This window comes from Calonectris borealis, chromosome 1 (assembly GCF_964195595.1).
Source record: "Calonectris borealis chromosome 1, bCalBor7.hap1.2, whole genome shotgun sequence".
NCBI classification, from domain to species: domain Eukaryota; kingdom Metazoa; phylum Chordata; class Aves; order Procellariiformes; family Procellariidae; genus Calonectris; species Calonectris borealis.
In genome coordinates this window covers 193,954,306-193,976,701 of record NC_134312.1, presented here as the reverse complement: position 1 = coordinate 193,976,701, position 22,396 = coordinate 193,954,306, and the positions used below count along the sequence as shown (strand labels likewise).

Here is a 22,396-nt window from a genome sequence, read left to right as displayed (position 1 = left end):
GTAAAGCTTGGTCAAAAGTTTGGTCAAGGTTAGTTTCAGAAGCTTCGACATGTTCTAACCTGGAATGCCTAGACTGGAATTGCAACATGACAGAAGGCAGCAAGGAGCTTCATTAAGTCTTTACCCAATTAAGTCCTTCTGCCTAAAGGGAAGCAGCTTGCATGTGGCAGTACAATAAAATGCTGCTGCTCAGCTGAATTTGAAGTGGCTAGACTCGTACCAACTCTGAAGGTAGCACTGAGGCATCATAGGTCTCTTTGATGTCTTCAGAGAAGAGAAGCTCAGGCTGCCATACAGATTTTCTGTTACAATTTTGAAGGAATTTTCACTCATTGTAAAGTGCTGATGTCCTTCTGCTACAACCTCTGTCTGGCCCCAATCCATGTGATGATTCTGCTGCCAAGTAAAATGTCATGATCCCATAGTTCGAATTGTTGAATCTACATTGGAGTTAGGTCCACTGATCTTCTGGTAAAATGTGGAAGTGCGGGTACTGTTAGATCTCCTACAGCTGTTAAATAACAATGTGACTCACAAGGAGAATCAATGGAGAAATTGTGCAGAATACCAGTCTAACTATGTTTATATTAATTAAATGCTCAAATGATCTAAAGATTAACCCTCTCTGGTTTCTTTCGGTGGCATGTCCTAAACACACACTGTCTTGCGGGCACATATTTAAGTGTTTCAGCTGTGTATTTCAGATGCTTACTGCTATGACAGAAACTCCAGCTGCTGTGCTGTTCGGTTTAGGGCCTGTGTTGAAATGCTTCTTTATCTTCCCAGCTACCGAGAGCTGATGTTCATTCTCTGGAAGGCCATCATCCTGCAGAGAAATAAAGCCAAATAAAACTTCAGACAGAAAAGGCGAAAAAAAGGAATTGCAAGGTGATTCTGATAGCACCTGTCAATATAGAAAAAGTTTACAAAAAAGTTTGTAATGAAATATGGGTCAGTCATCATCTCCATTAATATATTTAAGTTATTTATAAGGGGAACATCATATTATGTCATGAACCAGCCTCTCTCTTCTTCTTTACCCAGCATCTTCCTCTCGAACTTTAGGTGATGTTAATTAATAATAATTGTAAAATATTTTATTATTCTTTCTACCATGTCTTAACTACCACTTATTTTTAGGTTCATTAATATTTCAAAGCTTGATAAACTCGGACCTGTTTATGATTCTGTTTACTCATCACATAAATTTAAAGATAATGACTTCAAAAGTAGAAAGAGCCCAAGAGAATATAGAAACCAGAAGCCCTGTTTTGGTAGGACGCAGGAAAGGATCTCCAACAGCCCTGTGAGATACCAATAAGGTCCCTGTCTCGTTGTAAAAGTTACAAACTCGGGGACTATGGGGTTGGGTGAACGTTCCAGCCATGGCTCAGTGAGTCCCACGGCGAGGAAACCCCGGCAAGATGGGAGCTGAGACATGCCCCGGCCGAGGCCCTCAGGGCAGGCCAGCGCGGGACCTCACCGACGCCAGGATGTCTCATTGCATACGTCTGCAGGCCAGCTGAGGCGTGGGCTTACGGCTTGCTAAGTCTCCCCACAGACTATGACTGTACCGTACTAAAACCATAGTTAAACAAAGCCACCTCTGCAAATCGAATCTCCAACTGATTGATAACAAGGGACTGCAATTCCTTCCCCAGGCACGCAGGCCTGGGATGCTGTGGGGAAAGGACAGACAGAGGTACAGACTGCCTGGGAAAGCAAAGAAGGGCTGGAGCCAGCTGTGGATGGCCTCTTCTTCCTTGCCGAAAGACACGTCTTCTCAGCTTGAGCTAACCTGAGGTAAAAGCAGGCACACACGTACATGGCCAAGCCGCGGCAGACACGTGTTCTGCTGTGGCGCGCACCAAGTGAGCCGGCCGTGCGCTCACCGAGCCCCAGCCCTGAAGCCGCGCGGCTGGGCCGGCAGGTGCCTCCTCCCGGCTGAGACATCCCGCTTCGCAGAGCAAACCCGTCCATCCGCACCTAGGCACGCAGGCATCCTCGACGCTGGAGAGAAACCCTAGCAGAAAGAAGGGAGTTTGCAGTTTTGTGCAAGTCAGCAGGTTGAATTCAAGCTCAAGAGAAGAAAGGAGTTATTTAGAAATTGCAAGTAAGATCCCTATGCCTGAAAAAAGGGCAAAAAGCCACCGCTCGGTGAGACTTCCCCGCTAGCAGAATACGCAGGATTTCAGGCAACAATATGCAGAATAGGCGGAATAGGCAACAAAATCCAGAACAGGCAGAATATGCAGGATATCAGGGCACTGGCCATCTGCAATGGTCATCCCAAGCTGGTGCTGCATGGTATGCGTAGCTATCAAGAGTTGAAAAAGTTCTTAAAAATCCACTTAAGCGAAGTCCTAGCAGAATACAGGCAAACAAGAGACAAGATCAGAATACAAAGAGATGACAGACACTTTTTTTTCTGGCTTTGCTGCAATTCGGAGTGCACTTAAAGAGTTACAGAGTTGTTGCAGTAAATCATGAGTCTAGTGAGCATATGGGAATTTTAGGGAGGTTGCTTAGGGTTTGTTATTTATTTAGCTTGGGGAGTTTGTGTTTAGAGATCCCTCACTCACCCCTTAACAAAATGTCTCAGCTGGCAAAATATGGTCAAGTGCACACAGCTGCAAAACACAAAACAAAACAATACAACCCAGTAGCTGATTATTGTCTAACACCGGGGAGTCTTGGCTCGGTGCTATATGACCCCTAAAAATAACCTGCTTTCCGCTGACCTTGCCTTTCCCAGAAGAAAGCTAGTCTGTGAAGTCAACTCTTCTTCACTGGGGGGGGGAATCATTCTCTTGGCTTTCTTGACATAAAAGCCTGCCAAACGTTCATGTCGTCTTGTCAAAAGACTAAATTATGGAGAAGACAATAGTTACCAAGACTGTGGTAATATTTTATTGGTGAAGCGCCACACCCACAGTTCCAGTGGCAATGCGCCAGAGACACATAGTTTGGGCTCCAGCTTTTAGATGAAATATCTTCCAGCTCAATTTAAGATGCAGCATAGGGATATATGGGAATTACTCCATCGCTATTTTTCGTATAAATTTTCTTACTACTCTTGATGCTACCTGATGTTTAGTAGTTATCTTATTTTTACTCCAACGTGCTTTATAAACAAGCTAATATATATTAGCTGGCTCCTGGAATCACTTCAGCCAACAATAAAACAGATATTGAGGGTGAGAGATGACAGCTGTTTAACTACATACAAAACAAGCTGCTCTGCAGTTTAAAAAGGCACAAAGTGAAAAAAACCCCATCAGATTCACCAGAATCAGCAGGGTAAGTTGTAGAATTAGAGAACAGGCTAAATATTGCTGACAAGAATTTCATCAGGTTGCTGTAATGGGAAGGATGTCAGCCCCCAAAGAGGTTAACTGTTCCTTTCCCCTATTTTAACCTTTTGCTATAGGAACTACTTCTCGCAGCAAGTTAGGATCACAGAATTTCATCTCAGCTTTAGCAGACGGAATAAGATCTTTTAAAGATGACTAGTGATTTTTGGTGCTCAACTCTGGGAACCTTAAAGGGTCATAAGCTTCAGAAAATGTTGACTGCTGACGCTCTGAAAGAAGGGCTCTCCTGAGCGCTTTACAGTGTAAATTGCCTGGGATCATAAGTTGTATTTTTTTTTTATCAGCCTCCACAAAATACCTTTCATGGTCTATTTGCAAGAAACAAAAATAAAATTAAAAAAAGAGAGGCAGAGGGTCTTGGCACCATTTAAGTAATTAATAAACATTCTTTTCATATTTGCATTGTTCTCTATGGCAGGAGACATTGCCACTCAAAGAAAAAAGAAGTGTTAAAAAGATGGAACAAAGTTCTGGATTCCCAGACTCCTCTTGCCCTGAAGCACTCAGATCCATTTCATAAGCTGGTCACAAGAGCTTTACTCTCCAGGTCTAAAAGCATCAGATGAGTAGGTCATTATATAAATAACAGCAGAAAATTAGAGCAAATAGAAGTGCTGAAAAAGCTTTTGGACTCTGTTTCCTTTAAGGATTACAAGGAGATTTTTCTTTGGGCAGTCTCCTAGGGTGTAACCAAAAGTAGTGCAGCTGCCAAATAAGAAATGTCTTTTTAAATTAACTTCCTTACAAATGTCCAGCTTATTACTATTTACTGCTTGGTTATTCATTTCTTTTGCACACAAATTTCCAAGGCAGACATGGTTAAGGAAATATGCAAAAGCTCCAGTTTCCCTAATTCTTTATAGGCTGGTGTGTGTCATCTTCCTCCTCCAGCAACAACACACCACATTTTATATTGATTATTTTAACAGAGAAGGATTTACAGAATGCAATCCATCCCTTTCAGCATTCACTGCTCAATGCTGGATCAGGAAATATTTACTACTTATACAACAAAAAGAAAGTAGGTTTGTCCCATAACTTGTACAGTATAATTCAGGTTATCAATATCATCAATGTTTAAAATGCCAGACCTCAAGCTTCCAGCCTCTTTTATAATTCTTTGGTTTTGTGAAGAATTTGAGCAGGTAAAGGAAAGAGCTGGGGTCCCTGTAGGGGAAGTATAAACTGATGGATTTGTTTCCAGGTCTAAGTGTACTGCATAGGAGAGACAAATCCAAATAAACTAAATGGAGGGGGCAAGGAACTGCTGCTGAATTGCATTTAGAATTCAAGATCTCCATCTGTGGCAGTGGCACGTAGCCAACATCTTTTCAGGTTTTGTTTTTTTGAATTGAAAACAGCTGGGATATTATTGACATAGGAACTGCTTTACTGGTCTGACTCTGACCATAACAAGCTTTGCAGTTTCCAGGAGGATTCCAGCTATTTTTATAGCAAAAACTGAAACTGAAATGAGGGTTGGCTCCTATTGAAACTGTCAAAGCACATTCCAGGAATCTCAGCAATTTACCAAGTAATCACATAGTAAGCAGCTATAAAGTAGAATGGTTATTTACAATCTACAAAATGGTTTTATACAGTGTAAGCAGTTACAACACTTCTATCAAAGGTTTGATCAAAGAGAGAAAATGTTTCTTAAAATTGTCGAAGAAAACACATGCCTGCTTTTCAAGCCAGCTGTCCTATCCAGTATTTTAGCTGCAAGTTTACCACTCTATGAATAGGTTCAAAACCAAAATAAGAAAAGGGAAAGTGAAGTCCAGCATTTGATGCCAAGCAAAAATATTTGAACAGGTTATCTGGGAAAATGGAGTGTTAGGTGAAAACTCCATGTGCCATTTCTTCTCAGGAAGACAGTATTTTACGAAAGTTGCAGATAATTGCTCAGGTAATTATGACACATAGATCACAGAGTCTTTTATAAACAGGGATGAGTATATTAATTCCCTGTCCTGAAGCTGGGAAAATGAGGTACAGGGAGGTTGTATGACAGACTCCCAGCTGGTCAGGCTGGTGATGGTACGGGGATGCGAGGTTGGATCTGACACCAGTGTATCATTCCGCCTCCGTACACGAGCAGACTGTCCCTGCTAGGCTAGCTTCCACATACTTCTCAGACCCACTTCAGGGAAGTGTCCTTTTTCACGAAAGCATTTAAGCACCTGTTTCAACTCAGCTTTGTTCTTATTTCTCCTGAAGTGAAGTAGGATTTTAGTGCCATCTAGTTAATTTTATGCCTAATATTAAGTGCTTCCATGTGTGATGCCTTGAAATAGGAGCGACATTTGGAATGTGCTCAATCAAGCACTTTCCTGAACTGGTCCCAGTGCTGGCCCTTCTACTTCCAGATAAAATATCTGGAGGATGCATAAGAAAATTCAAAAGAGGTTTTGATCTGCGTTATGAACTACCGTTGCCATATTGCTGAAGACAAAATACTGACTTGTCTCAGTTGCTAAAAGTAGCAATGGGACAGAAAAGAAGAAATTACAGAACTGTCATGGAATATTTGTTTCACTTATTTATGGACAGAACTGCTACAGGTTTTGATTGCAAAGAATTATAAACAGCATAAAACTATGAGAAGTGCAACAGGGCTAGACCAAAGGTGAATTGAACACAGTATCCTGTTTCCAACAATGCATCGTAGTCACTTTTTATGAAATAGTACATTTAAGGGAGACAAGTAGATCTTGAACTTTCCCTGGTATATCCTCCAGTTTCTGCCAACCAAGTACTTAAGAACTTTGTGAGCCAAGAGTTGTACCCAGACCACCATATTTAATAGGCACCAAGGGGCTCATCCTCCAAAAACGTATCAAACTCCTAGCAGCACTCCAGAAATCCCCACCCGTTCTCCTCCCGCGGAGACAGAGAGACACCTCAGTCACCAAAAGTCATTATAAACTGTGATGGAACACTATGTCCAAGGACAGCACCTGGCACCAAGGAAAATTAATATTTCAGCTGCTTGAATGTCATCTTAAAAATGAAAAGATTTTCATCAGACATTGTCCTGGATCCTTTCACTCTTCCTACACTGCAGAAGTGCTCTGCATGATAATAGCATTTACAATTTAAAAAAAAATGGTTTGGGCAATAACGGAGTCTCCAAGACTAAAGCATATACTTGCTAAACACTTAACTGATCACCACTATTCTGGGCTATATTGAGGACACTTTCATAAAAAAAGATTAACATTTGAGGTTACTGTATATTTGAATTTTTAGAATAGTGTTTTAGTGAGAAAAAGATTTTGGATAGAGCAGCTGGGGGACCAAAATAGTATTCCAGGGAGGACTGCATACTCAAACTTGCAACAAACAAAACATTGTTTCTTCCTCCTTTAATTTTTTTTTCCCTGCTCATCCCAATTGTATTTCTTTTCTCAATCTTCCCTTCTGAATTTGAATCTGGCTTTTCTCCAATTTTTCTTTCTTGTCATCCAAATATTTTAAGACATATTAAATAGTCTGAAATAATTACCAAATATTAAGTAGTGTCCTTGCCTCAACATTAATTAAAGAGAAATCTCTTTATTCTCTTCCAGATTTATCTGTATGCCACCTCACTGATTACCACTTCTATGGCAAATGTCCAGTCGCTTAGAGATAAGCCAGGAAACATAAATAGCTATTTCATGGTAACTCAGATTAAATGGATATGGCTGCACATAAATATATGTATATTTCAACGTCAGAAGCTAAATATGATTCTGAAGGTTTCCCTGTTTCATGCTGGATCAAGTAGGCTTAACACTATGGACTGTATTTCAATACCTCTTAATCATGACTGTCAGATTTTTAAGTCCATCTGATTTTAGGAGAGCAAAATGTGTCACTGAACCTGCAAGCTGATTGTTAGAGGTATAAATTTGTCAAGTGTGGTTGAGATATGTTGAAAACCTGGCCCAAAATATTTCAGAGAAAATGCAGCTAAGCATGCATAAAATAGTAAATACTCCAAGGTACGTGTGATATACTAAACCAGCCTCTAACCCAGCTTATTTCCAGTTGAATTTGTGGCATTTTTAGAATGTGCTGGCTCCAAAAGGGCATAGAAAGGACTTGACAGAAAAGAGCTCAAAGGTGCCAAATTACAAGCAGCATCTAGAATCCTGAAAATACTTACATTAACCCATGGATGCTCAAGAACTTGCAAGGCTGAGAATCGCAGATCTACATCTACTTGAAGCATCATTGTGATAAGTTCCTGAGAAATGGAATACTGCGTCAAATTTAAAGAACAATTTTAAAGAACAAATCAACATTTAATTACTAAAGTGCTCTTCAACTGATTATGCAGGAGTGCTCAAAGAGAGAGTGAACTACCAACTGCAGAAATATATTAAGATTATTAAAAAAAAAAAGGAACAACTATGAGCTGCTGAACTTCAAGCTGAACTTTTAAATCAATATCTATCAGTACCTTGAAAAGATAGAAGACAGTTCTGAGGCACAGTTCTGTAGCCACTGTTTAAGAGAAAAGCACCTAATACACAATGTACAAAACAGATGGTCGCATGAAATTAGGTTAGCTTCCCATCAAAAAAAGCCAATTCCTCAGTAGGAAAAAAGCCAGCAAATCTAGAATTTTACTTTAGGCTTTTGTATAAACAACATAGAGGATAGTAAAAAAAACCACTTAAACCCATTATTCTTCATCCTCTGATTTCCTCTGCAATTACCTAGTTTTCAACTAGCATGTAAATAAACATATATCTAATTCCACCAGTGAGTGGAGTGCACAGAAAACAGGATGGCAGTATGACAGCAAATAAAGGAGTATCACCAAAGACCAAAGTTAATAATTCTTAGTGACAAAGAGAAGGTAAATGAAAAGGCTAATGCTTCAAAACAGAAATTTTAGACTGTACTATTTGGAAGAAGAAGTTTCACAGGAGAACATCATTGGCAAAGGACTTGCAGAGTTCTCATTAATGACGCTATGATATAAAGCCTGCTACAACACAATGATGTGGTTTAGAGGACTTCTTCCAACTCTATGACTGTATCTCATTCATTAACCTCATTAGTTAACAGGCTAAAACGCTAGTCCTGATCACCCTCCACATATCTGTAAAAGCATGATGTAGCTTTCCGAAGAATGGAGACTCAGAATGTAGAACGCTATTTTCACTACCTGCATCCACCTCCAAATTTCATATTTTTTTTGTGATTAATTAAACACTGTCACACTGAACGAAATGGGAAGACAGTTTTGCCTGGATTTGCCTTACAGGCTACAGAAGTAAACTGGCAGAAATTAAGCACTGATCTACAGGATGACCATGTGAATAGTTTTATGGTTTTGGCTTTTTTTTTTATATACACATGTGTATTATCTCTTTGTCTATGTAAATTTATACACATGACTATAGTGAATGCCAGATCCCTAGAAAGTCTGTGAGTTAAGCTCTTGGTCCAGTGCACTAATGAGAGTTAAAAAGCTTGCTGTGATTTGCAAGTACAATGAACTCTGTCAGGATCTGTATCTGAAAAGTGTTGTATCTGCCTTAGCACACATCAAGCTCTACCCCTCGTGTCATGTGCCAAGAGGCTACAACCCATGAACCGGTGGACAGAAGTCGTCTGTATTTCGTACCACGCTGACAACAATAAGGAGTCACAGGCAATGCGAGGCCTGGTTCTTTGACAGAAACAACACACTTATCATCTAATGGGATTAATAAGGGGAAAACAGCCTCCCTATAATATTATTATATAATATTCAAAGGCTCCAGGTTGGTACCTGGTCCCCATCATAAGAGTACATACAAAGTACAGTCCCAGGGAGCTTTCAAGCTAAGGAGTGTAGGTCAAGCAAAGTTACTTAAAATTTTTTTTGATCAGCAAGGGCTGCTGGTGTCTTTGTTGTGTGAGACATCATATAGAGACAGGGTCCATTTCAGAACCACCTGGAGTCTAACAGACAGACAGTGATAAAACGACAACATACTCGGTGACCCAGAGGAATTTATAGGTGTAGCAGGAGATGTATGAAACATGTCAAATACAGCACAGTGAAAGAACAACATTCATTAGATACTGACACTGGGAATAATATTGGAGAAGAAAGCATCATCAACTATATAAACCTACCTTTGCAGAATCAGAAACATTGTCCCAATATGGAGATGGAAAATCCACCTGTCCCATCAAAATCTGATCAAAAAGCACTTCTTGGTCATCTCCACTTCTGTAAAGTAAAAATCAAACAAAAACAACAACAAAAGCCACAAAGAAATTATTTCCAGAGCTGGTTTCAATAGGCTTCTTGAAATTGCTTTTAAATGCCGATCCCTTAGTATGCCTTTGGAAGCTGTTGATTCCCCCCAAGCATGCAACCACGGGTGTGAATGGTGAGATCATAAAACAAAGTGCATTTGGTACATTCTTTCTGAGGTAACCTGCTTCTCTTTAGGATTGTCAACAACTTTGCAATTGCTTTGAGGGGGAGAAAAGATCTGACATGTCCTTATTAAGCGGCTTACATTTTAATTACCTTTTACCGACCACAAAATATGTTGTATTTGTTCCATGAAAGAAGATGCTTATTTCACTGTGTATTTTAAACATCAGGCAAAGGCACCCAGAACCCATAATGGAGGCTCTTGTTTTGTAATGCAATGAAGTTTAAACTAAAATAAACAAACATGAGACAGAGATTTTACAGTAAAATCACAGACATTTATGGGATTTGTGTAAATTACTATGCAGAGCATGAGAAAAAGCAAACCCTAACAGCAGAGAACTTTTTCCACTGAGGATCTCTGTGCTTAATGCAAAAGCAGCACAGGGACCAATTCAGAGAACAAGGATGGTTGAATAGATCAGTCCATACCCACGGAACGGAGGGAAACCACAGAGCAGGATGTAAGTAATCACACCCGCTGCCCAGATGTCCACCTTCAAGCCATATCTAGAAGTGTGAGAGACATGGTTAGAGACATCCAACTCCTATGAACTACAGTACAAGAACAGAGGAAACATTTTCAGAATTATTAATAATTTCTTATATATTCTCATCTGAACTTCCTCTATGTTCTATCTACCTATTCTAATTCCGCTTTCAAATCTTTACATTTACATCTTAAAACCACACCACATCAGAATGTAGGAGTGCACAGATGATGTTGTGCTGTATTCTTGAGTTAGACAATGACGCCTACCAACATGAAGCCTGCAAAGGTGACACAGGCTGCTCAAGCCAGCAGGCACTCTGTGGAACAAATCAGAAGAAGGGGACACTACATGATAACGAAATAAAATAAGTGAATGGTAGCTAGCAGTCTCTGGGGACAGCTTAAGAATTACTTTTATTGTATCTGCAAATGGCTAGTTAGTAACTCCGTGTTAAGCTGAGAAGTTTCAGGCCAACAACTGGCAGAAGAACCTAATATAACTCCAAAGTTGGCCATGCTCTGAGCTGGTTTGGACAAGATAGCCTCCAGAGGTCCCTTCCAACTGAATTGTTCTATGAGCCATAATTCTGCATCATACCCAAGCAAAGGCAGCATAACAATTTTAATTGCAAGAACTCCTATCTGGCACATTGGCGAGAACATGCTCCACCGTGTACACAACAATGAGTCATCACTAGAAGTGATTTACCCAGTTTCAGCGATGATTTCTGGAGCTACATATGTCGGGGTCCCACAAACAGTATATAGAGGTCCATCCACAATTGTTGCTAGGCCAAAGTCTCCTAGCTTCAGGGACTTGCTTCCATCCTGGTGTTCATAAACCTAAATCAGGAGGAAAATTCAAAGGTTTAACACAGTACCATCAAGGTAACTACTATATCATTTACTAACTGCCTGAAATGTTCCTTCTAATTTACAGTCTTTTTTCTCCTCCTTACCTACAACATACTTCTCTGCCTGCTTTGAAAATTCTCAGACAATTTGGACAACTTCCCTTGAATGTACTCAGGGTGTTTGGGAAAGACTTACCTCACTACTTGGCCAACAAAGGTCATACTACTTGCTAGAAGCTAAAGCCCAGAAGCAAAGGTCTGACCTTCCAGCAGTGACGTTCCTAATTAACTCCCCACTTCACAGTGTAGAGTTTTTGAGTTTATTCATCTTACTTGCACGGAGCTTAAAGGCTTGCACAGGAGTTTCAACTTCTTGGATAATACAACAGTGACTGCACTGACAGCAGCAACAGATTCTTCTCTGTGTATTGAAGTCACAAGACGCAAACCTGGCTGGACTATTTCACCTAGAAACACCATCCTCTCCTTGGATGACTGTTAAACACCAATCAGTGTCTTACTGGTATGTTACCATCATCATCAACAGACATAGATAGGGCTGTTAATGAGTATACATGAAAATCCTGTCTTAAAACATGGTCTTCACAGCAGCAACATGATCTTTCATGGGTTTTTATGGGTGCAAAGGGAGATTAAGATATAGTGACAAGAAAAAAGCTAGAAACATCAGTTAAAAATACACAATTTTAAAAGCTGGCACAGTGTGAAAGAGCAATCCCAAACCTGCAAACACTGAAAACATAAAAAAAATGCTTAAAATAAAAAGACTAAATTAAACACTAGACTGTGAGTCTTTCTTTAATCCAGCTGCTGGTTTGGATTCTGGCTTCCTGTTTTGAAATTGTTTATGATGCAATTTAATGCTGTTTACCATAACAGCACCTTAAAAAATGGAAACAGTCTATAGGAGGTCTTCTTAAAGTATACATGCGTCACATTATTATTTTGCAACCCAAATCAAAGCTCCATGCAGCCTGGCTCACCAACAGTGATATCCTGACAACAATTAGCAGTAACACTGTGCAAAAATAGAAGATATCATACTTCACAATCAAAGTCAAAATCATCCCTAATACCCATCTTGACCAGATAATCCTACATCACAAATCACATTTATCTACAACTGTTTGCAGAGCAAAATCCTAGATTTTTTTCTTACAAAAATGCAATAAATTCTACAATGGACCCTTGAAGAGTTCACTTGGTGCGAAAATGAAATCTTGAAGTCTCTCGCCACTGTTTGTTACAGATCTGCTGTAGCTCATAATAATTAGTTTTATTATACAGCCCCAAGTTTATCCTTTGTTAATGTTAGCCATGTCCAGAGAGAAAACCCCTCTCTGAATCCCTGCTACCAGGTGATACAGCCACAAGCATCCATTCAGAATACACAAAATCCTTCTCCTTTCCTTATGTCATTTTTAATAACGCAACTGGATCTTTAAGAGGACCAGCAATTTGATATGGATTCACATTTCTCTGCTACTAAGCCAGAAAAAAAGATAGGCTTATAGAAACGCACTGGGAAAAAAGCAATTATGGTTTTATTAAAAACACAGATTGTTAAATACATCTGGTTCCTGAAACTAAAGAAAGTGCTCTCTGAAATGGCAGTAATAAATCTAATTTCAACAACAGTTTTAATTAAAGGCTAGAGACTAGAGCTTTAAATATCCACTTGCTGAAAAATGTAAAGTGTGCACTTAGACATCAAGAGCTGAACCCACTCTAATTAGCATCTCGCATTCTATTTCATGTGGTTATCTTTTACAAAGCCCTTTCCGAGTTGTGTTAACCTAGTGAAGGTTCATAAATTCCCTCCTTCAACAGACCACACCTTGTATGACTCACATATCCTGGAAATTAATTATGGAAAAGGCTTGTTTGACAATATTTACTAATACAGAAGGTTTGATACAATGCATTTTCTAGCATTTTGCCCCATCTGTTTCCAGGAATTACTTTCCTTGGAAAACTACTTTAGCTGACTTGTAAACTGAAGAAAGTAACTTTTCCCTACCCTGTTATTACTCCATATAAAAAGGAGCCCAATGTGAAGCTGAGGTATGTTACTTGCCAGTCAAGAAATGTGAAAGATAATTTAATGCTCATGTTATTCAGAACAAACGCTATATATGTTCCACTGCATTTAAATACTGAAGGGCAATTAAAGAAATGGGGATTAGTGCAAATTACCTACTATGTAGTGCTTTCACTGTTTTAACTAAGCAATAAAACTGTGTAATTGTACAACACTAATTGAATGCAGCCACACATAATTGTGTGCCACCATATGTATCCTATTACTATAAAGACTGTCAGTATTTTCTAAGCTGCTCTTGTGATCAGGGCAGATGGCAACAGTCAGAGAAGTTGTTCTCTAGGGTTTATTATATGGCTATAAAGACATCCCATGATTTGACAAAATAAACGTGCTAAATAGCAGCAATTATGAAAAATGTTCCAATTAAAGCATGGAAGACACTCTCTAGAGAACAAAAAAAATGCTAAAAAATCACAGGTATTCAGCATACCCTAAACGCTTGGACAGTTGACTGTTAGGTGGGCTTTGCATGCCTTGAGGATAATAGGGAATATTTAAGCACTTATAGAAATAACTGGTATTGCACATAGGACGTTGAGACAAGTTCACACACACAAAGATTTATCAGCAGGGTCTATAGCTGATGGCACGCATCTGCTCTACGCGTGAAAGTTACTTTTGGGGAAAAGGAAAAACCAAAGGAGAGAAAGAGGGAGGTGAAGGGGAAAGCTCTCCCAGGAGCCGGGAAGAGATGCAGTAAGGAGGCTCCAGATGAGCACCCTCCTCTGGGCGCCCTCTCCAGAGCAGCATGTTCCCCTTCGCCCCCCATATTTTTCCTGTAGTAACTCTATAGCTTTTCTTAGGCCTTGCTTATCCTCCCTGTTGTTTTTTCCTGCTAATGGGGTATGTATTGATCGGGGCAGATGCTGCCCGCCCGGTTAGTTGCTCTGCTTTGGGCAGGCCTGTTATAGGCTCCCCTAAACCTAAAGCTACACCCCATGGATAGGAAAAGGGCGGGCGGCAACGGGCAGATTCTCACACCAGTGGCCAGGAGAACCTGCTGTAACCACACTATCGGGGTTTGCAGGTGCAAGACTGTGACAGTAACGGCGTGAAAGCAACAGCACAAGAACAAGAAGGGAAAAATACCAGAGACGGGTAGGCAGGCAAATCTAATCCTCTCCCTGTTGCCCCCACCTCCTGCCTACCTTTCTCTCTTCCCCCAAAAGCTTAACTCCACTGTTGCCAGACTTTCGGCATTTAGAGGCACGTCAAGACAACAGCAGTTGCCCCAGACTAAGATCCTCCTGCACACTCCAAGTCACAGCATTAATGAATCCTGGCACGTGATTGCTATAACTTCTGCATGCAGCCACCTATGAACACGAGCACAGGGGCTGCGAAAGGAGTATCAGTCATTAGTGTCTAGTGAAACTTCTACCCAACATGTTTTTAGCAGTTTCTGGAAAACGAGGGCAAACTACTTCCTCACCCTGAACTAAAAGGCATCTGCCACTAGAGGAACCTCAACTGTAAAAATCCCACCCCCTGGAAATTTAGTAAGATCTGCTTGAGTCAGCTTTCCCATAAAATCTCTTCAGTGTCAAGCAGGACTCAATGCACTAAGTTATGGCAGAGAGCACACAGCTGAGAGAACTGATATTCTAGGTATCTTAAACATTGTTTTATGGTTGCAGAATATATTGAGAATTGGGACATCTTGATACTGGAACATGTCAGCAAATCCGGGAAAACTCAGAAATCAGTGAAAAAATCAGGAGAAATTAATTTCTCAGAAGAAATAGAACTATGTCAGTTGGAGAACACAACTTTGCATTCAAGAATGCAAAATCCTCAGAGGGACTAGTTGCCAGGGTATGTTTTTCATTGTCTTCAGTGGATAGGGCTCATCCAGATTCAGCCAGGAAAAGGAGTCGTCAGGCTTTTTAGTAAAGTGTATTAATAAAAAGTGCTATGGGATTATTTGGGAGATGCAGCAGGGAAAGGAAGGACCCTGAAGTCTCTTCCTGGTTCTGCCCTGACATACTGTGTGAGGGCGCAACATTTATACCCACCATGTTTGTGAAACTGAACTGCTGCTAATTACTGAGGCAGCCGCAGAAGTACACAATGGTCTAGCGAGGACAGAACACCTTTGTATTTATGAGAAGCTTGAAATTATACTGCAGCTCACTGAAAGGTCACTTCTAGTGATCACTGGAACAACTCTGTCGCTGTGTCCTGGGGAACGGTCTAGACGTACCAGCTGACGCTACTGTACTTTTTGTGACAGCTGTTATTCTTAGGAGAGCTTTACAATGCTAAGGTTAAAATTAAAAGACCAATGACTTAAAAGACTGAAATAAACTTGGGGTGTGTGCGGAGGGAGGGAGAAGCGCAGACCTTCTCTCACACACTCCCAAGTTATCAACAATACCGAAAGCTGAATTTTCACTTACCAGTAGATTCTCTGGCTTGATATCCCTGTGGACAATGTTCAGGCTGTGAAGATATTTGATGGCACTGGCCAGATTGTAAAGCATCCCACTGGCGTCCCGCTCTGTATATTTGTTGGTGGAAGTAATAGCATCAAAAAGATCTCCTCCCTGGAGCAAAATGGCATATGACCATGGCATATGAGCAACACCGCTTGTGAAATGACTGAAAAATTTAGGGAAGATCAAGGAGCATCATTTATAGAGGAGGAGGAGGGAGGAGCAGTACAGTTTCCTTGCAGCTATAAACTTTGGGTACTGTGATGACATCCCCTATAATGGCAGCTGAACATACCAGTAATTCAGAACCATTTGTCATGGTTTGGTTGGTCAGCCAAGAGGCCGGAGTCTCCACTGCAAACCGTTCCCACCTGCTACTGCTTTGCAATATGTCCAGCACTTGCCAACCTGTGTGTTCAGAGCCCCTGTTGCAAATTTCTGGCATGCCTACATACTTGCCTGTCACGATGCCACGTACCAACCCTTGCCACTCTATTATAATCACAAACAGGCTGACATCAAATTTTTGCCCAAAGTCTGACTGAACTCCAGAAAAATGAAGAAATTTGGAGTAAAACTCAAACCAGCTATCTGTCATCACTGCTAGTGTATTTTAAAAGTCTGTTTCCATCTCATAAAACTTTGAAAACATGGATTTTAGAAACTACTTTCTTTACACAAGATGTGAAGTTTTTGGTAGCGTGATGCTTTTCTTGCAGCTAGTACCGAAGAACTTCTGAGCATGTATGTCAGACAATCATACTGGAAGACACTTAAGAATCAACGTTAGTATTTCACCACAGCTACAAACACAGACGGCAGCTTGTCCCATCTCCAACTCATGTGCTGTCTAATTCAGCTAAAAGCTAGTGCCAGTGAAAGAAAAACAAGAAAAAAAGAGAGAAAGAAAGAAGAAAAAAAGAAAAATTAAGTGGAAGTCCTTGAAGTTGCAATGATCTTCACCAGGATCTGAGGCAGCCATGACATTTGGACTGTATTTCCAGAGCTGAGCTGGCAAGTGGGAAGAAGAACATCTAAGTGCTTGGAGAAAGACCAAAAAATAACTTTAAAGAAGAGATTAAGGAGGAAGCTTGACAGAGTGGAGGAAAAAACAAACATCTTTTGAGATACTACTCAGAGGTATTGGGCCTTCAGCCAAAATCAAAGCAGCACCATAAAGGAAACACAGACCAACAAAAAAAAAAAAGAGGAGGGAAAAGATAATTCTGCGAAAACAATGCAAAAAATCCCTGCTGCAGTCAAAACATCAAGGAAAAAAAATTATCACAGGAGACTGTATTTTAAAGAAAAAGTAGGCATTTTCTGAAGGCAACAGAGGAGTCCCAGCTTTGCCAACTCTCATGATTTTATCAACAGTCTCAAGTTATTTGGTGCTTTTTTTAAGGCTTAGCTCCAGAGAAAACACTGTTTTCACTAAGAGAAAAGAGGAGGGGGAAGAGTCAAAAAAAGAATTTTTCCAGGAGTCATGGCTACAGGGAAAGAGGTAGGAAAAGACAACCACCAAAGTCTCAAACCTGAGAAAAGAGACATTACTTGTTAAAAAACCCCAAACTATTAGAAATTTTGCATTGTTGAGGTGCAGCTGACATCTGCCAGGGCAGGTTTATTTCCCACTGTAGATGCAAAACCCCAGCTTTGGAAACTGCTTGCAACCAACCATTGTCAAATCTGGACCACATCAAAACCTCTTGCTCTGGCTGGTGACTGATCAAGATACATCAAGATACATAGTGTCAAGGAAAAGGAGGAAGAAAAGGCCAAACTAAACCAGATAGAGGATTAGAGAGAAAGGCCAAATATTTGGCAAAAGTACAATATCATGTAGTTCATGGCATTAACTGATCCCTACGTATCAGATATCAGCATGTGGCAAAATATGTCGGATAAATAATCTATCTTCCCTAAGCTCCTTCCTGTGAAGCCCCTGTACCAGCTGCTTTTTAACATGAGGTAGTGGATTAGACAGATCTTTGGTCTTATCTAATATGTTCCAGATGCTCAGGAGAAGTGTCAATAACATCAGCAAAGGATCTGCCTCCAAACAAAGAAAACAGCCCGAGCTGAGATGTGAGGGGTGAGAAGGAAAGCAGCTGAACCTTCAAAAGAGAAGGGAACATTTCGGCCTAAAGTCAGAAGAAAAAGAACAAATGTTCATGTGCAAGAGAAACCTACTCAGAAAAATATAGACCTTGCAAAGCACATTAGCAGATGGCCACGCCAGTCTGAAGCAGAATAATTTTCTCCAGTTAAGCAGCCTACTTTACTCGGTAAAGTTTCTTACCAGGTAGCCTGGTAAGAAAAGAGAGCATATATTTAGTCTGTGGGATTCTCTGCAGTTAAAAGAGAGGCGATATCCTGCAAAGAGTTAACAGAGCTGACAGCTATATCAGGCAGAATTGTTTTCAGACTTCCCTTTCCCTGAAGAGCACTTTAACCTGCAAGGCTCTGCCTGGCCAATTCACACAGCAGGTCACTATCATTTATTCAGGCACGAGGGGTGAGTTCAGGATGATATTTCAGTCTTAAATCCCCCGTTCTGGAGTGAAATGGGACCAGTAACATCTGAATGCAGTTTTTATCATCTGCGCACATGAGGAAGTGTACTTGGAAGTACAGTAACCAATTATTTATTTATTACCTTGTTATGTAAATGATATAATCTCTCTTTTCTTCTGCAAAAGTGAAATCATATCCTGGAGCAGTAAAGGAAACTCTGCAATAAATCTTGCTTGTTAAATTGGCCAAACCCCTGTTAGGTTTGAATAACAATTTTGTTTCGCTGTGTAAGAAGGCAACGTGCCAGAAACCAAGTCCTTGCTTCCTTTTACAAGCACCACTTGCAATGTGTTTATATTTGTATTTATGAAGTGCTTTTTCTTACACTTTACAAAGCAATGAATGGCCTATCTGCCATGAGGTGAGGGCAGTACTTGCAGCAGCCACTTATGTCAAACATGTTACTGCCAATTAATGCAGGGTGGTATTAACTGAAACCGTGCTCTGCAGTATCAAGCCTTTTCTCCTTGAATTTCTTTCCTGTCTGTGAGTTTGATTTAGAGTCAGGTCTTCAAAAGTCAGTCACTAACAGATGGTTAATCAATTCTAACAGTGCACGCTATGAAATGGTAACAGTCAGCAATTGGTGAATTAACAATTAATGTCTTTCCAGAAATACCTTCCCCAGTGCCCATAGAGTATAACAAGGCTTTTTTTTTCCAATTAAATATTAAGGAATAGATGTTTGCTTCAAAGAAACGAAGTTAACTTCCCAGTATTAGGATATTTCTTCTAAATTTCTTCTATTCTTCCCTATAAAAGCAAAGAATATTAAAACAGTGCTCTCTAGGATATCTGAACTACAGAGATGTCTACAAAGCCCTTCTATAGCATAACTAAAAGCATAAATATCTTGGTATGGTATGTGCAGCAATCCTAAGGAGTAAAGAAGAAAGAGTGCAAAACCCCAGATTTTTCCAGAAAGTGAATATAATGGATGGGGTTTTTTATATACATCTTTTAGGCTAGTTATTTTGTAAGAGTTTTTGGTCCCCTCCTCTCTTATTTAGCTGATAGGACTTTGATTAAAAATCCACCGGAGACTACAGTTTGAACATTTTTCAAGCATGAATAGCACAGCAGGTTGCACCCATAAAACCAGCTATGTGCTTAGGTCTTGGCATTAGGTTAGACAAGGCACAGCTTTTACTTCTTAGCACACCTCATGGGGCCAAGATGAAGGATTTGTCAATGCAGGCTGAAGCTGTGGCTACATCGGATTACAACGCTGTGCAAGAGTATTGAGGTACCTTTGAACAAGCTCTCATGGACACCAGAAAAACCTACAGTAACATGGATCTCAGAGTGAGCTCACTTATCATACAAGAGAGTAGTAATTATGAAAAAAATAGTGTTAGATGGCTAATGGCATCTGATCTGAAGCTGTGCTATTTCACATTGCACTCCGGAGTGCGAGAGAGGGCTGTGACTATGAAGAAGGTGGGGAAATTCTTCTGGGACTGGTTACACAGAGGGATTCGTGGTGTGGAAGAGTGCCAGTATTTTGCTTTTTTCTTAGGATTTAATCTTTCCATCGAGACTAAATGAGGGTGCTGGGTACCTTGTCAGCTCCTTGCCACCAGCATGCCCTGATGTGCTTCCTCAGAGCTTGGAGGTGGTGGACAGCAGGCTTAGCTGGACCATAAGCTCCATAGCACCACTTAAGCCCAGTAGGGCATCAGGCAAATCACAAACCTAAGAGGACAATGTTGCCATCTCCTAAGCTGTGGGGCATGGCCTGAGCTTCTCACGGATAACAAGGCTGTCCCAGCCTGCCACAAGGACAGGGAAAATCTGTGGCCATCCACCCATGGGCCACACTTGACAGCCTCCCAGCTCTGCATTGGGAACATGGCTTGTGTCACCACTGCTGCCACGGAGCACGAAGGATAATGGAACAAAACAAAAAACTTTTCATTCTCCTTGCTCTCGTATTCCAGCCCAGAGATTGAGAAATTCTTTAAGAAACACTTGGACCTGGGATCATCCTATCTAACATCTCAATAAGTTGCTTACCTTAAGAGCATCCCCTAATCTCCACCTACAACCAGAGCAAAGCAGATAACAATCCTGCCTGCCAAAATTGCTTGCTCTCACGACCTCTGGTGGTGCCTGTTTCTAACCACGGATACAGAGGACGTCTACCGAAGGTGACCACGCTTTTAATTTAAAATAAGTGGAGGTGAACTGGCTGCCAGGGTTCAGACTGCCTGATTTGCTCACAAGTGTTGAGCGTGCACATGCAACAGGCCTGCACACAAATGCTGCTGCTGCTGCGCAGTTTTATTGTAATCTTTGTCTGTAAACACTTAAAACTGTGGATTTCCCAGGTGTAGGCATGATAGGCTGCCTCAGGAGAACGTCCTGATCAAGATACAGAAATGGAGGTGGCTGCTGGAAAGATCTCCTTCGCACAGAATAGTTGAGGAAGGAGGGAGAATCGCTAATCCCATTAGTGAATGTGAAAAACAGGTGTATTCTGTTAAAGTAAGTATGGAGGACAAGATGTTCTCAGTGGTTTTCTGCCCTAATTTGTACAATTTACTCAAATGTATTTTTACCACCTTTTATGCACAGTGACATACTTGTGTATTAGTACCAGAACCCAGAGCTAAATTCATACTTCTTGCACTGCACTGTTGACGTATGGGGGCAAGAGATGACCTGGTCTGAGTTTCATAGTCCAGTTTGAATATGTAATTTCACCAGCGAGTGAAATAAATGCATGAGATCTGGAAGTTACTATGAAGAAACAAATAGGGTCCCAAATATAAAATACTGCATTTGCAAACTTACTTTTCAGAATAGAACCATGCTTTAAATAGCGGGTTTTTCTCTTTCACTTCCCCCCTCCTCCAGCTTAAATTTAGATTATTATCAAGGAGGTAAGCCTGACAATGTGTTAATATAAATCAGTTGAAAAAAAAGACAGGTAATATTGTTTAAATTTAACATAAATTAATAAAATTTAATTAAACTCTATTTTATCAAAGAATATTGAATTTTGAAGTCTGGTATTTATGGCTATTTGGACTGGGTATATTTTCAATTCACCTCAAAGCAAATGTGTTTCTTTAAGATAAAACTTTTTAAAGAGATTTCTTTTGGGGGAGCAAATAAAACTGGTGATCTCCAAAGTACTGTCCACAGAGCACTTCTGAGTGTGGCTTACAGGAAGTTAGACAAATATTTGAAATATTTGAAAGCCTTTAAAAAAAATCTGACAGTGGATTACACATCTTTCAGTAGGGTGCTGGACAAGACTACCTTCAGAGACGCCTTCCATTCTAAATTATCCTGTGATTCCATGATTTTTACTAAGCTTTAGCACCAATGAAATTTCTCAATACGGTTGAAAAAATTCTTAATAAGCAGCTTGTCTCCAAACTACTCACCTTTACAAGTTCCATGACAAGGTACAACTCAGTTGGCATGTCCATCTCCTCAATCAGAAGTACAATATTGGGATGCTTGACTCGTCTTAAAATAGATACCTCGTTCTGAATCATGTGTTCCTGCCACACAAAAGAAATTTTCAATGACTATGGGTTGGTGGGAAAAACTTTCACCTCCATTGTACAGTGGAAAATGCAGAGAGAATTGGGACCTGCATGGATTCTTCAGGGTTTTTTAAAAAAGTAATGTTGCCTCCAGCAATATGGAAGGAACGCATCTAGAAACAACATCAGTGTGATAACTGAAAGAAGAACAGAGAGCAGAACACAGAAAAAGAAATGGAGGAATAGACATGTTTCTGATGCAGAGAAAAGTTAAATATGGAAGCTTCTAAAATTTTTTCTCCAGTGCGGAATCTTTCCATTTAAAAATATGATAGCATCTTCTCAGACAACCTTTTGTTACAGATTTCAAAAGCTAACAGAAATTCACTTACTATAAAACTGACATCAATTTGATTAACCTTGCATACTGTTTAGACATAACGACCGGTGTTGTTATAATTATTAGTATAATTTTTCTGTTTTCTATAACATCTGGGATTATGAAAGCTAGAGGACATAATTACAGGGGTAAAGAACAAGGGGAGTGAGCGTATCCACGTACAACCAACCAACTGAAGAATGAACACACACATCTAGAAAGGCAC

The 22,396-nt window shown here is 40.3% G+C and overlaps 1 protein-coding gene across 2 annotated transcripts in view; it reads right to left on the bottom strand.

The window, feature by feature from the left end:
* The window catches only part of DCLK1 (doublecortin like kinase 1), a 253,346-nt gene that overhangs the window by 17,924 nt on the left and 213,026 nt on the right, over positions 1-22,396 (bottom strand). For both annotated transcript variants that reach the window (XM_075139783.1, XM_075139784.1), the window contains exons 10-16: positions 21,687-21,806; positions 15,679-15,825; positions 11,010-11,143; positions 10,240-10,317; positions 9,498-9,594; positions 7,528-7,608; positions 713-826 (exon numbers count right to left, since the gene is read on the bottom strand). In XM_075139783.1, the coding sequence (XP_074995884.1) occupies positions 713-826; positions 7,528-7,608; positions 9,498-9,594; positions 10,240-10,317; positions 11,010-11,143; positions 15,679-15,825; positions 21,687-21,806 (771 nt within the window). The remainder of the gene's footprint in view (positions 1-712; positions 827-7,527; positions 7,609-9,497; positions 9,595-10,239; positions 10,318-11,009; positions 11,144-15,678; positions 15,826-21,686; positions 21,807-22,396) is intronic.